At 37.1% G+C, this 14,261-nt stretch overlaps 1 protein-coding gene and 1 long non-coding RNA gene across 5 annotated transcripts in view; one reads left to right on the top strand and one right to left on the bottom strand.

Moving 5' to 3' along the window:
- LOC125175193 (uncharacterized) overlaps positions 1 to 14,261 on the bottom strand; it is a 256,162-nt gene that overhangs the window by 114,162 nt on the left and 127,739 nt on the right. The gene's annotated exons all lie outside the window — the stretch shown is intronic.
- The window catches only part of SPATA16 (spermatogenesis associated 16), a 251,744-nt gene that overhangs the window by 152,930 nt on the left and 84,553 nt on the right, over positions 1 to 14,261 (top strand). For both annotated transcript variants that reach the window (XM_047875541.1, XM_047875540.1), the window contains exon 5: positions 8,442 to 8,526. In XM_047875541.1, coding sequence (XP_047731497.1) covers positions 8,442 to 8,526 — 85 coding nt within the window. The remainder of the gene's footprint in view (positions 1 to 8,441; positions 8,527 to 14,261) is intronic.

Here is a 14,261-nt window from a genome sequence, read left to right as displayed (position 1 = left end):
AACTCTATAGTCCTCAGTTTTGATTTTTTTTTTTTTGTAACACGAATTTAATTATTTTGACTTAAAAAAATTAGATAGTGTGTGGTCATTAACTCAATAAACGTTTATTGTGTGACTACCACACTGACACTGTTCTAGGCACTGGGGATAGAGCAGTAAATAAAACAGACAGAAATCCCTGCCTTCAGGAAGGTTGCATTCCAGTAAAGACCCAGATAGTAAATATTTTAGGCTTTGGTATGGATAGTAGTGGAATGTGGTCAGGGTAGTCCTCACTGAGAAAAAGACCTGAAGTTGAGCCAGGAGATCAGGGGGCATTTAGAGAAAGAATATCCCAGGACAGACTGTCAAATGCAGAATCCCAGAGGCAGTTGTGTACCTGCAGCAGCAGGGTAGACAGTTTGTCTGGAGCAGAGTAAAAAGGAAATAAGATCAGAGACAAGATGGCAGGGGGCTCAATTGCCATTTTCAAAACTGATTTTTACTCTGAGTGAGACAAGAAGCCTTTGCAGTTTTAAGCACAGTAGTGACCTGCTCCGGAGCACTAATTTTAATTTTTTGGCCTGAGAAATTGGATAGATGGAGGGGACCAGTAGAGACTGTAAGAAGGGAAGTAAGGAGGGTCAGAGTCTCGGGTATAGAAAGATTATATTTGAAATACCTATTGGGTATCCAAGTAGAGATGTGAGGAAGATAATTTCTGCAAGAGTCTCGAGATCCAAAAAGAGGTTTTAAATTCAGGATATAAATGTAAGTGTTGTCAACCCATCGACTGTATTTAAAATCATGAAACTGGTGAAATCACCAAGAAATTACATTTGGAAGGAAAGAGAAGAGGTCCAAGCATTGTGCCCTTGGGTACTCCAAAAGTAGGGACCCAGGGAGATGAGAAGATAGCGGAAAAGGAGATGGAAAAGGGCAACCAATAAGATAGGAGGGAAACCCGAAAGAGCAGAGTTGCGGAAGCCAACTGGGAAAGTATATACTGGAAGAGGGAACAAGCAGTCGCATCACTTGCACCCAAGGGTCCATGCAAAATGAAGACTGAGAACTGAACCACTGTTGTAGCAGCATGGAGACCTTTAATAGCATTGAAGAGAGCAGTTTCAGGGAAGTAGTAGGAATGAGAGCCTTGTTGGAGCAAGGTCAGAGGAGAGCAGGAAGAGAGATATTCGAGATACAGGGTACACACAGCTTTTTCAAGGAGTTTTTGTGGGTTTGTTGTTTGTTTTTTTATACAGAAGGAAAGCATTAAGATGATAATTGGAAGGGAAGTGGATCAAGAGAGGCTTTTGGGGTGTTTTACTTTAAGATGGCAGAAACAACAGCATTTCTGTATGCTGGTAGAAAAGCTCCAGGGGAAAAAAGAAAAAGAAAATGAAAAAGAGAAAAGAAAAGAAACAAGGAAGAAAGAATGAATTACTGGACAGTCCCATGGGTGGAATGAGATCTGATGCAGAAGTGTGCATGAGTGGGTGGGTGGGTGGTCGGGTTCACACTCTGCCATGTAAAATGCTTAACCTGGTGCTTAGCACTAAAAAAAGTCCAAAAGGGACAGATATGAAACCACTCACTGTCAATTAAAAGGGTTTTGCTAACATGATCCTACAGTTCCAGTGCAGCCACAATATTTGGTAGATTAATGAAAATAAGTTGAGTAGAATAATGAAAACAAAACAAAGACATTTAGAAGCAACGTTGAATCACATTGACTAGCCTCCAGGATATTGGTCTAAAGGTAAACAGAGATACCTGAGTGAAAGTAGGAAGAATCACAGATACCGTTTACATTCGATTCATGAGGTGAGTCTGACAGGACCAGGATCCCACAAGGTACTTGACTCCTTGTAGATGCTCTGAGTTGATTAATTAATTATCTTTGCCCTTTATAAATTCAGCATGATGAAAAACCCCTGTCTCTTGCCTCACAAGTCCTGCATGGTATAATGTTATTTCCATGCTCTTTTCATGTTCCTCCACTGAATTTTATACTGACTTATAAAGGCTAAGCTGTAGGGCAGAGCTGTGATAGAAGACCAAACAAAGGAAGGTGGGTGGTAAAAGCATAACTGCCACTTCCACTGGGAAGAAAATGGGGTCAAAGCAACTACGATGTAAATTGTGTTCCCAATATTAAAATAAATCTAACACTTATGAAAAATGTATCAGCCAACATGTGACTTTATGAAACCATACTTTGTTATTTAATACAAGTATCTTTTTTACTATTATAAGAATTGTGCTTTGCTGAGGTCAGATAATAAATTTCAATAAATCTCAATTCCTCGCTTGTTTCAATATAAATTTGGAGATGTGTTCCTTTGGAAAAAGACTTGAGCCCCCAGGTATAATAAAATCATATTTAAGAATGTAGCAGTGTGGGGCACCTGGGTGGCTCCATCGCTGAGTGGCCGACTTCAGCTCAGGTCATGATCTCGTGGCTTGTGAGTTCAAGCCCCGCACCAGGCTCTGTCCAGACAGCTCAGAGCCTGGCTCCTGCTTCGGATTCTGTGTCTCCCTCTCTCTCTGCCCACCCCCAACTCGTGCTCTGTCTGTCTGTCTCTCTCTCTCTCTAGGATAATTAAACATTGAAAAAATTAAAGAATGTAGCAATTTGGCAGCATGTAATTACAGAAAAAGCAACTTTTGGAAGACATTAATAAAAGTACTAAAACTCCTTTTTTTTTTTTTTTTCCAACATTTATTTATTTTTGGGACAGAGAGAGACAGAGCATGAACGGGGGAGGGGCAGAGAAAGAGGGAGACACAGAATCGGAAACAGGCTCCAGGCTCTGAGCCATCAGCCCAGAGCCTGACGCGGGGCTCGAACTCACGGGCCGCGAGATCGTGACCTGGCTGAAGTCGGACACTTAACCGACTGCGCCACCCAGGCGCCCCTAAAACTCCTTATTTTTACAATGGTCAACTCAAAACCAAACCATCAAAAGCATTAAAAATTCAGGAGAGCTCTAGAAATCCACTGTCGTGACCTTTTTCTCTTCACAATTGTTCTCATCTAAGAATAACAATCACTAATATGATAGAAACTATCAGTTTAGCTTTTATTTAACTCAAGCCTCTGTGCCTATGATCCAGGATTATCTTTTACACTTTTTGCATGTTTCAAATTTGTAAAGTTTCTTTCTTGAACTCTGCACAACAGTTTTAGTACAATGTATACATTGTCCCTAAAGAGAAAACAGTAGACTGAAATGTTTTAGGGGGCCTGTGGCCAGGACATATAGAAGCTGGTGCCTGTTAACCGACAGGCATATCGATGCTGGCCACCTGTTGCTCAACCTCATCATTTATCTTAGAGTTAGGCAAACTATACCAAGTCCAGCCTCCCATATATTTTTGGAAATAATGTCTTATGGAACACAACCCCATTCATTTGTTTACTATTGCTTATCGCTCCTTCCACAAGGCAAAGTTGAGTAGTTGTAAGACCACATGGCCTGCAGAGCCTAAAATATTTACTATCTGACCCTTTATAGAAAAACGTTTTCCCCAAACGAAAATGAAAATACAACAATCCAAACGCTTTGGGATGCAGCAAAGGCAGTCCTGAGAGGAAAATACATTGCAATCCAGGCCTATCTCAAGAAACAAGAAAAATCCCAAATACAAAATCTAACAGCACACCTAAAGGAACTAGAAGCAGAACAGCAAAGGCAGCCTAAGCCCAGCAGAAGAAGAGAAATAATAAAGATCAGAGCAGAAATAAACAATATAGAAACTAAAAAAACTGTAGAGCAGATCAACGAAACCAAGAGTTGGTTTTTTGAAAAAATAAACAAAATTGACAAACCTCTAGCCAGGCTTCTCAAAAAGAAAAGGGAGATGACCCAAATAGATAAAATCATGAATGAAAATGGAATGATTACAACCAATCCCTCAGAGATACAAACAATTATCAGGGAATACTATGAAAACTTATATGCCAACAAATTGGACAACCTGGAAGAAATGGACAAATTCCTGAACACCCACACTCTTCCAAAACTCAATCAGGAGGAAATAGAAAGCTTGAACAGACCCATAACCAGCGAAGAAATTGAATCGGTTATCAAAAATCTCCCAACAAATAAGAGTCCAGGACCAGATGGCTTCCCAGGGGAGTTCTACCAGACGTTTAAAGCAGAGATAATACCTATCCTTCTCAAGCTATTCCAAGAAATAGAAAGGGAAGGAAAACTTCCAGACTCATTCTATGAAGCCAGTATTACTTTGATTCCTAAACCAGACAGAGACCCAGTAAAAAAAGAGAACTACAGGCCAATATCCCTGATGAATATGGATGCAAAAATTCTCAATAAGATACTAGCAAATCGAATTCAACAGCATATAAAAAGAATTATTCACCATGATCAAGTGGGATTCATTCCTGGGATGCAGGGCTGGTTCAACATTCGCAAATCAATCAACGTGATACATCACATTAACAAAAAAAGAGAGAAGAACCATATGATCCTGTCAATCGATGCAGAAAAGGCCTTCGACAAAATCCAGCACCCTTTCTTAATAAAAACCCTTGAGAAAGTCGGGATAGAAGGAACATACTTAAAGATCATAAAAGCCATTTATGAAAAGCCCACAGCTAACATCATCCTCAACGGGGAAAAACTGAAAGCTTTTTCCCTGAGATCAGGAACACGACAAGGATGCCCACTCTCACCGCTGCTGTTTAACATAGTGCTGGAAGTTCTAGCATCAGCAATCAGACAACAAAAGGAAATCAAAGGCATCAAAATTGGCAAAGATGAAGTCAAGCTTTCGCTTTTTGCAGATGACATGATATTATACATGGAAAATCCGATAGACTCCACCAAAAGTCTGCTAGAACTGATACAGGAATTCAGCAAAGTTGCAGGATACAAAATCAATGTACAGAAATCAGTTTCATTCTTATACACTAACAATGAAGCAACAGAAAGACAAATAAAGAAACTGATCCCATTCACAATTGCACCAAGAAGCATAAAATACCTAGGAATAAATCTAACCAAAGATGTAAAGGATCTGTATGCTGAAAACTATAGAAAGCTTATGAAGGTAATTGAAGAAGATTTAAAGAAATGGAAAGACATTCCCTGCTCATGGATTGGAAAAATAAATATTGTCAAAATGTCAATACTACCCAAAGCTATCTACACATTCAATGCAATCCCAATCAAAATTGCACCAGCATTCTTCTCGAAACTAGAACAAGCAATCCTAAAATTCATATGGAACCACAAAAGGCCCCGAATAGCCAAAGGAATTTTGAAGAAGACCAAAGCAGGAGGCATCACAATCCCAGACTTTAGCCTCTACTACAAAGCTGTCATCATCAAGACAGCATGGTATTGGCACAAAAACAGACACATAGACCAATGGAATAGAATAGAAACCCCAGAACTAGACCCACAAACGTATGGCCAGGCCAACTCATCTTTGACAAAGCAGGAAAGAACATCCAATGGAAAAAAGACAGCCTCTTTAACAAATGGTGCTGGGAGAACTGGACAGCAACATGCAGAAGGTTGAAACTAGACCACTTTCTCACACCATTCACAAAAATAAACTCAAAATGGATAAAGGACCTAAATGTGAGACAGGAAACCATCAAAACCTTAGAGGAGAAAGCAGGAAAAGACCTCTCTGACCTCAGCCGTAGCAATCTCCTACTTGACACATCCCCAAAGGCAAGGGAATTAAAAGCAAAAGTGAATTACTGGGACCTTATGAAGATAAAAAGCTTCTGCACAGCAAAGGAAACAACCAACAAAACTAAAAGGCAACCAACGGAAGGGGAAAAGATATTCGCAAATGACATATCGGACAAAGGGCTAGTATCCAAAATCTATAAAGAGCTCACCAAACTCCACACCCGAAAAACAAATAACCCAGTGAAGAAATGGGCAGAAAACATGAATAGACACTTCTCTAAAGAAGACATCCGGATGGCCAACAGGCACATGAAAAGATGTTCAGCGTCGCTCCTTATCAGGGAAATACAAATCAAAACCACACTCAGGTATCACCTCACGCCAGTCAGAGTGGCCAAAATGAACAAATCAGGAGACTATAGATGCTGGAGAGGATGTGGAGAAACAGGAACCCTCTTGCACTGTTGGTGGGAATGCAAATTGGTGCAGCCGCTCTGGAAAGCAGTGTGGAGGTTCCTCAGAAAATTAAAAATAGACCTACCCTATGACCCAGCAATAGCACTGCTAGGAATTTATCCAAGGGATACAGGAGCACTGATGCATAGGGCCACTTGTACCCCAATGTTCATAGCAGCACTCTCAACAATAGCCAAATTATGGAAAGAGCCTAAATGTCCATCAACTGATGAATGGATAAAGAAATTGTGGTTTATATACACAATGGAATATTACATGGCAATGAGAAAAAATGAAATATGGCCTTTTGTAGCAACGTGGATGGAACTGGAGAGTGTGATGCTAAGTGAAATAAGCCATACAGAGAAAGACAGATACCATATGGTTTCACTCTTATGTGGATCCTGAGAAACTTAACAGGAACCCATGGGGGAGGGGAAGGAAAAAAAAAAAAAAGAGGTTAGAATGGGAGAGAGCCAAAGCATAAGAGACTGTTAAAAACTGAGAACAAACTGAGGGTTGATGGGGGGGGGGAGGGAGGAGAGGGTGGGTGATGGGTATTGAGGAGGGCACCTTTTGGGATGAGCACTGGGTGTTGTATGGAAACCAATTTGTCAATAAATTTCAGAAAAAAAAAAAAAGAAAAAAAAAAGAAAAAAAAAAAAAAGAAAAACGTTTTCCCATCCCTGGTTTAACTAATGGTTGGTATCCTCATTAATCAATGTTTGTTGAGAAATAAATACATATCCATATGGTAATGGGAGGAGGAATCAGACAGATTTTATGAATATGTGTGTGCTGTCTTTGAGAGGGAGATTTTTTACATTTTTCATTGATTTCACAAATTCAGAATTTATTAAATGGGTTTCTGTTAGGTGACAGGTACCTACCCGTCAAATAGACTTCCTTTTTAGGTAGTCATGAGAGGAAAATTTTTCCAAGTGTTTCTATCAAAATGCATATTTTGAAATTCACTTTTGTCCCCTCTTGTCTGTAATTTTTATAACTTTTTCTACTTCTTATATATTCACACAACATCAAAACCTCCTACCTCACTTTATCTTATCATTAAACTAGGGCTTTGAAAAATGTAAGAGGGTTCTTAAAAGATTAGTTATTCCTAAACTATTGACATTTATTTTTAAATGTCGGTGGACAGCTCCTTTCCAATACCATTTGTGTAAAAAGAAATATATTGAGCTGAATAACCCTCCAAATGGCGATATTTTTTTTCCATTGTTAATTTTGAAAGTCCTAATTTTTGTCTGTCCTGAGCAAGAATCTAAACATTTTAATTCTTTCAACAGAGTACCATAGTAAGTTTATAGCTGCTGTGCCTTAGACAACCTATACTTAGGGAAAGGAAATTTCCAATTCAATTTACAATGATGTCAAGAAACAACACATATCTGCAGGCATAGATAAGAAAAACATTCAGGGGTACACAGCGATAGGTCTACTTAAATAAATAAAACTTTTGGTACTAGTGATTAGGTACACAGGATTATTATATGTTTAATTGGCTAACGTTACAATTTGGAATTACTTCTAGTCACATTTAATTGGATTTGGAATCTCTGGAGAAAAGAAATAGAGAGGCCCAGCAGAAACAGTCATAAAAGTAAACTGTTTTTCCAAAGGGTGCTAAGCAATGAATTAATATCAATTGCACAATAGTTTTTAATATCTTCTCAGCTTAATAAGACTAATTCAATGGTTGTACACACTAGATACTAAAACCAATTCAATTAAACACAAAAGTTGGGGGAGGGGAGTGTTTGTTGAATTGGAAATTTTTATTTTTACTTTTAAGGAGGCCAATTTAATCAGAGGTAAATAATCTTTAATTCAGGTAAAGTCTAAGATATGCTTACATGGCAGTACAATACTTAGCTACATATGCTATGTTAGGTTTGAAGGCATTTTAGAGTCCATAACATATGTGTTGCTCTATAAAGGTTTTGAAGCTTAATAAGGGGCAACCAAAACAATGCATTCCTTCATAGTCTTTAAATATTCTTATACTGTGCAAACAGAAAAAAATATCTAGAATACAAATGCTGTTTGCTTCTTATTCTTTTAGCTTAGATTACAAAAAAGAAACCAAAAACCAAAAAAACAAAAAACAAAAAACAAAACCCAGAAAGCAAAAACAACCCTATTTTCTACATCCTAAAATTTGCTTGGGCTTTGCTCAATATTAGTCTAGTCAAATTTTATATATTACAAAATCTTCTTCTTCAGTATTTATATATACTACCTGTTATGGTTTTGTTCTGTCCTATAAATTTTTTTGTTTTTTGTTTTTTGTTTTTAATTTGTCCTTGTTCTTAGGAGTGCCATGATTGCTGACTACATGTTCTGGCTCTGTGGAGGAAGTGAACAGTGTATAAGCAAGCTCATCAAACTGTATTGGCAGGTAAAAATTTATATCCCAGTTAGGGAGGAGGAACCCATCTCATTTTTAGAACCAAAATGAAGAATTGGTGCTTAAATGACTGCTGAAGAAAGTAGCTTTGGCCATATCAATCAGAAGGACACCACTCAGTAGTAATGTATTTATAATGAAGTAGACTTTCTGTGACTTATTTTAAGGGCAAAATTCAAGGTTGTTAACCCTTGGCCCATACTTCAGTTTTACAACCCAATATAAATTTTAGACATCCCAGGAACTATTTTCCCAAGTATGCTGCTATAATGACATGATCCTTTAAAATATGAACATTGTATTCTCATAGATTCTTCTTGATCTATGACCTGTAAAAGCAGATGCTAGAAGTAATATCAATTACATAATAAAGGAAAATGCAAAGATCAGTTGTATTTGTTGAGTAATATTTAGTGTTGGAACACTTAACTAGTAACAAACTGCAGATCTTCTTTCTCATTTATTATTCAAAATGGCAGCAAGAATTCATATCCAAGGTCAATGAGATCCCAAGAAGAGAGTCATAATTTCTTAAATTATAAAGAGAATTTAGAATTTACTAGTTCAATCTCCTTTACAACATACAAATCTATTCATTTCCTGTCCTCTCTGAGCAAATTGTTGATGACTTTCTGCTGAAATAGATCCAAAATGAAGAGCTCATTTAAGCCCAAGAAACAACATCCAATTTGCTAATTATTAAACTGTTTTCCTCATATGAAGTAGATTTCTACTCCCTTAAAACTTCAATCCAGTGGTTCCCAGTAGGGCAACATGGACAAAATGGAAACACATTTCCAAATGAAATTTTTTCAACTATTTGAAAATGAACTACAAAAGCCAGCTCCCTCCTCCATATCTTCTCTCCAGACTGTATGGGGCATTTTATTCCTCATACTTCAAGATATTGAATTGAATTGAATTGAATTGAATTGAATTGAATATGAACCTTTTGAACTAACTAGAATAAGATATGCTCAAACACAAATATGAAAGGGAGAAATAATCATCAATAATCTTTTATACTTCCTGATTTTTCCCATATTTTCACTACTGTGTCTTGGCCCATTTTCTGTTTTCATATCATGTATTTATTAGAAAATAAAGTATTAGATTTATCATGTAAAAGGCTCACTAGTTTATATGGTTCCATCTAAATATTTGGAGTTTTAGCCTACTATAAAAAATAAAGGTTTACATTAGTCCTACTATACTTGAGACCTGTGACTATTTGAAAAAAATTGACCTTCTAGTAAACAAAATTTTAATCTCAAAAATATTTTTAATTTGCTCAGAGGTTAAAAATCTTCCTAATGGAATCTGTAACATGCAAAACAGCAGCACTTATAGTCATGTAATTAAATAGTTGTAAAGAATTGCTAGATGTAAAAGATAAGCAAATAATATGGGCTTTGATATAATAAAGGAAGAAGACTTTTTATTAAAGGATTTCAGAAGCTTCTGGAGAGAAGTGGGAAAGGAGTTGAATCTTAAGGGTTAGATAACATTCAGCAAGCTTAGCATATAGTAGGTCCCAAATAAATGTTTGATTTAATTTGTTCATTCACTAAACAAGCAAATATCAACTACTTCCTGTGTTTTCTACATTGAACTAGGAAAAAATAGGTCTAGTGTTGGTACAACCTAAGACTGGTTAAGACTAACTGTAAATAATTTTTTTCTGTTCCCTTTAGCTTTCAAAGAACACTAATACCCCCATTTTATTTACATCAAACTAAGAAAATAATCTCCACTTACCAATACATGCATATTTGCTACACAAAAAGGAAGAAAACAAATACTATTATTTAATTATCCTGTATTAATAAAAGATAAGAAAAACATATTTTTCTTTGTATTCTCTTTTTCTCTTTTATTTTTATTATTATTTTTTTAATCCCCATCACCTGTTTAACCCATCACCCCCACCTACCTCCCTTTTAGCAACCATCAGTTTGTTCTCTATAGTTAAGAGTCTGTTCTTGTGTTTGCCTCTCTTTTTCTCTCCTTTTTTTCCCCTTTGCTTGTTTGTTTTGTTTCTTGAATTCCACACATGAGTGAAATCATATAGTATTTGTCTTTCTCTGACTGACTTATTTCATTTAGCATTATACTCTCCAGATCCATCCATGTCGTTGCAAATGGCAAGATTTCATTGTTTTTTTTTTATGGCTGAATAATATTCCATTGTTTATACATACCACTTCTTCTTCTTTATCCATTCATCAGTTGTTGGACACTTGGGCTGTTTCCATAATTTGGCTATTACAGATAATGCTGCAGTAAACATCTTGGTGCATGTATCTCTTTGAATTAGTACTTTTGTATTCCTTGTGTTAATACCTAGCAGTGTAATTGCTGGATCGTGGGGTAGTTCTAGTTTTAACTTTTTGAGGAACCTCCAGACTGTTCTCCAGAGTGGCTGCACCAGTTTGCATTCCCACCAATAGTGCAAGAAGTTTCCCCTTTCTCCACATCCTCACCAATACCTGTTGTTTTTTGGTGTTATTGATTTCAGACATTCTGACAGGTGTGAGGCAATAATCTCATGATAGTTTTGATTTGCATTTCCCTGATGAAGAGTGATGTTGAGCATCTTTTCATGTGTCTTTTAGCCATCTGTATGTCTTCTTTATAAAAATGTCTATTCATGTTTTCTGCCCATTTTTAATTGGACTATTCATCTTTGAGGTATTGAGTTGCTCTTTTTCTCTTTTAATTTGAAGCAACTTGGCATACTGGAAAAGAGCCTTTGTTTGGAAATCAGGTCTGACTCCATCTAAGTTCTAACACCAAATAGCTATCTAACCTAAGGCAAGTTAGTTTTTAGAAGAACTTCAACTAGAAAATAAGAGAGACCAGCAGAAAGTGTTTGGGAAGGTGTATTCTCAAAGGTCATTTTAGCACTAAAATCTAATATTTTAAGCACATCCAAAAATGATGTCACATATATTAAGATAGAAAGAAATGACATAATTAGAAATTTCATCCTGCAGATAAAGTCCATAAATTAAACCCTACTGACTAGCCTCAATAGTAGCACACCACACCATTCTCACCAATTACATACTTCCTTATGTGAGCCTGCCTCTCCCTGATCTTAAATTAAATGTATACATCTTCCCCTCCCAAACCTTCTGTCCTAAATCAAAAGGGGCTTTTGGACATTGCCAGTGAATGCCCAATCCATGCCATCTTTAAACACAGGGAGACAGGGATGCACCACCACCCAATCCACCGTGACAGTTATACTGCTAAATTTAAGAATGCCCTCCAAACATCACAGACAAGAAACTGTATCTTCATAGACATCCATAGACATCAATGAAGGCTTAGAGGCTATTTTCACTACTTTTGTAGAGGATGAAGTTACTGTATATCTTCCTTTCAACCACATAAAATGCCTACCATTCTGATCAGTTATTCTTCTCAGAGGTCTTAAACAGGAAATGGAAAATTTCAGTATGTAAAAATGTGAGAACCAGTCTATACCTACTCTCACAGATGGTTGGCTCATAAGGCCTTGGATATAAAAGAACAGACCTTCGCTTTGGTGAGCTCAAGAATGCTTTTGAATTGTATTAGGAATGGTTTTCATATCATCAACCCAGCAAGAAAAAAAGGCATACAACTCTACACTACATGAAAGCTCACATCAGAATATATCACTCTGAATAAAAGTGTTTGCACATGTTATTCTATAATAGCATCACTTCTTCAGAGCTAGAGAGGGTTGGAAATAACTTGTCACAACTGTACTTACATGCATGCCTCTGCAACTCGATACCCAGTCTCCTATTATCAGCCACTCTCATTTTCTGAAACACCTTGAGACCTCATCACAATTCTGAACTAATTAACAAAACGGAAATCCCCTAATCAGGCTGAGAATTAGCTCTTTTGAAGCAGTGACCACTATGTATTTATACACTACTCCTAAAGTAACAATTTTATTTCAAGATTTTTTACAGTAAACTGGAGTCCACCTCCTAAGCCACTTGCCCCTTAGATCCAGGGCTAGATTTAATAGCATTCGGAAACGAAACTCCCTCTTCTTCCATTCCTATTTCCCTTTCCTGGTTTCTCACCTTCACTTTCTGCCATGCTGTCAGCCACATGGATTTTCTGGTGTGTGGCTTTATCTCTTGCAGTGTGAGTAACAGAACCAATTCTGGTTTGCACTGCTTAGCAAAATGGAGTGAGAAAAGATAACAGCTAATTCTGTTGCAGAAGTCCCACAAAACAAGCACAGAGGAGCCCCCACTAAACAGGGGCAAACTGCTTGATCAACCCATTCTTCACCTTAATAGTTTCTTTTCAAATTTCTTTCTTTCTTTTTTGAATGACAAACCTCTCTGAGAAAATAAGATCTCAGAGAGATCTTAAATAAGATCTAAAATAAGATCTCATTATATTGGAAATTGATCTACACATAGAATACTGAGAATTATAGTTTTTTCACTCTTATGAAAAGGTTATGCAATTTTTCTGGGATAAGAAATTAAAATATATTCAACATCTCATCAATGTCAATATTTCACTTTAATGGCAATAACAGGTACAACCCTGATTCACGAAATCTCTAATAGCGAATGGAATCAGAGCTCCTGTAGCTCACAAGATCTCATATGGATAGGCAGGCATCAAGAATAACCAAAATTCATATTACATCATTCCCTTTGTGTTCAAGTCAATGAGATTATCTTTGCTAAGTCTATATCATCAAAGTTATCTATGTCAGCAGTTTGTTTCAATTTAAAGCCATCTGAACAAAAATGACCTTCAAAGGAGAAAAAGCCATTTGCCAAGTGTCTGTTGATTTTTGTCCCTAGAAACTCTCAAGGCTGTGTCAATCTCACCTCCAGTATTAGAAAATTCATATTGTGTTTTTGACTCCAGCCACCTCATTTACAGTAGCAGCTTGACAAAAAAAAAACAAAACAAAACAAAACAAAACAAAAAAAAACTCATAGTTTTTCAGCAGCATCTCTAATAGTAAATTCAGCATTTAACCAAAAGATTTGCTTCATATATGTGACTAAGATATCAGCCATTATAAAGCTAGTCCTGGAATGAACTTCTCACTATCAATCTGTTCTAAGGAGTTTTCCTTTCTCTTAAAAAATTTTCAAGAATTAATCAAACCAAATCACTTCTAAATTTTGTCTCTGAATTGCCAACAAACTCCTCTATTAAGAAAGAGCCTCATGGTGTGTTCTTGTGTCTTGACAAAGATCTACTGCAAAGGCACTGTTGTGAGCTCTTGGCTCTGAGGAAGTTGAAGACTTTCACAGCAATTGAAAGACCTCTTTTGGGATTGTGGGAAGGGCTGTTGACACCAATACAGGCCCCTGTAGAAAGCCTGACATGTGGAGCATCTTTCCTCAGTGAAGCAGCTAAGGCTGAGGCAGTGCCAACTTCACAGATCCTTCATCTGTGCAGAGAATGCCAAGACTTCCCATCCAATTCAACTTGTACTTGGCATGGAACGTTCACCATCTTAAAGATATCAATGGCCTAAATGATTTCCAAAGAGCTCACCAACACGAAATTTTTCTTTGGTGAAGTTAGTCTACTCTCAAGGGACAAAACTCAGGAGGTGGCTATGTTGAGAGAGAAAAGATTTTCCCCAGCCATATGCTTGAGGAAGATGGTGCACAGTCTGTGGGCCCTTCCATGGCTTTCACAGACCACAGGTTAAGTCCCTTCTGTACTCCTCTTTGCAA

This window comes from Prionailurus viverrinus, chromosome C2 (genome assembly GCF_022837055.1).
Source record: "Prionailurus viverrinus isolate Anna chromosome C2, UM_Priviv_1.0, whole genome shotgun sequence".
NCBI lineage: Eukaryota > Metazoa > Chordata > Mammalia > Carnivora > Felidae > Prionailurus > Prionailurus viverrinus.
Note: the sequence above shows the minus strand (reverse complement) of the source record. Positions and strands in the feature narration are given on the sequence as shown.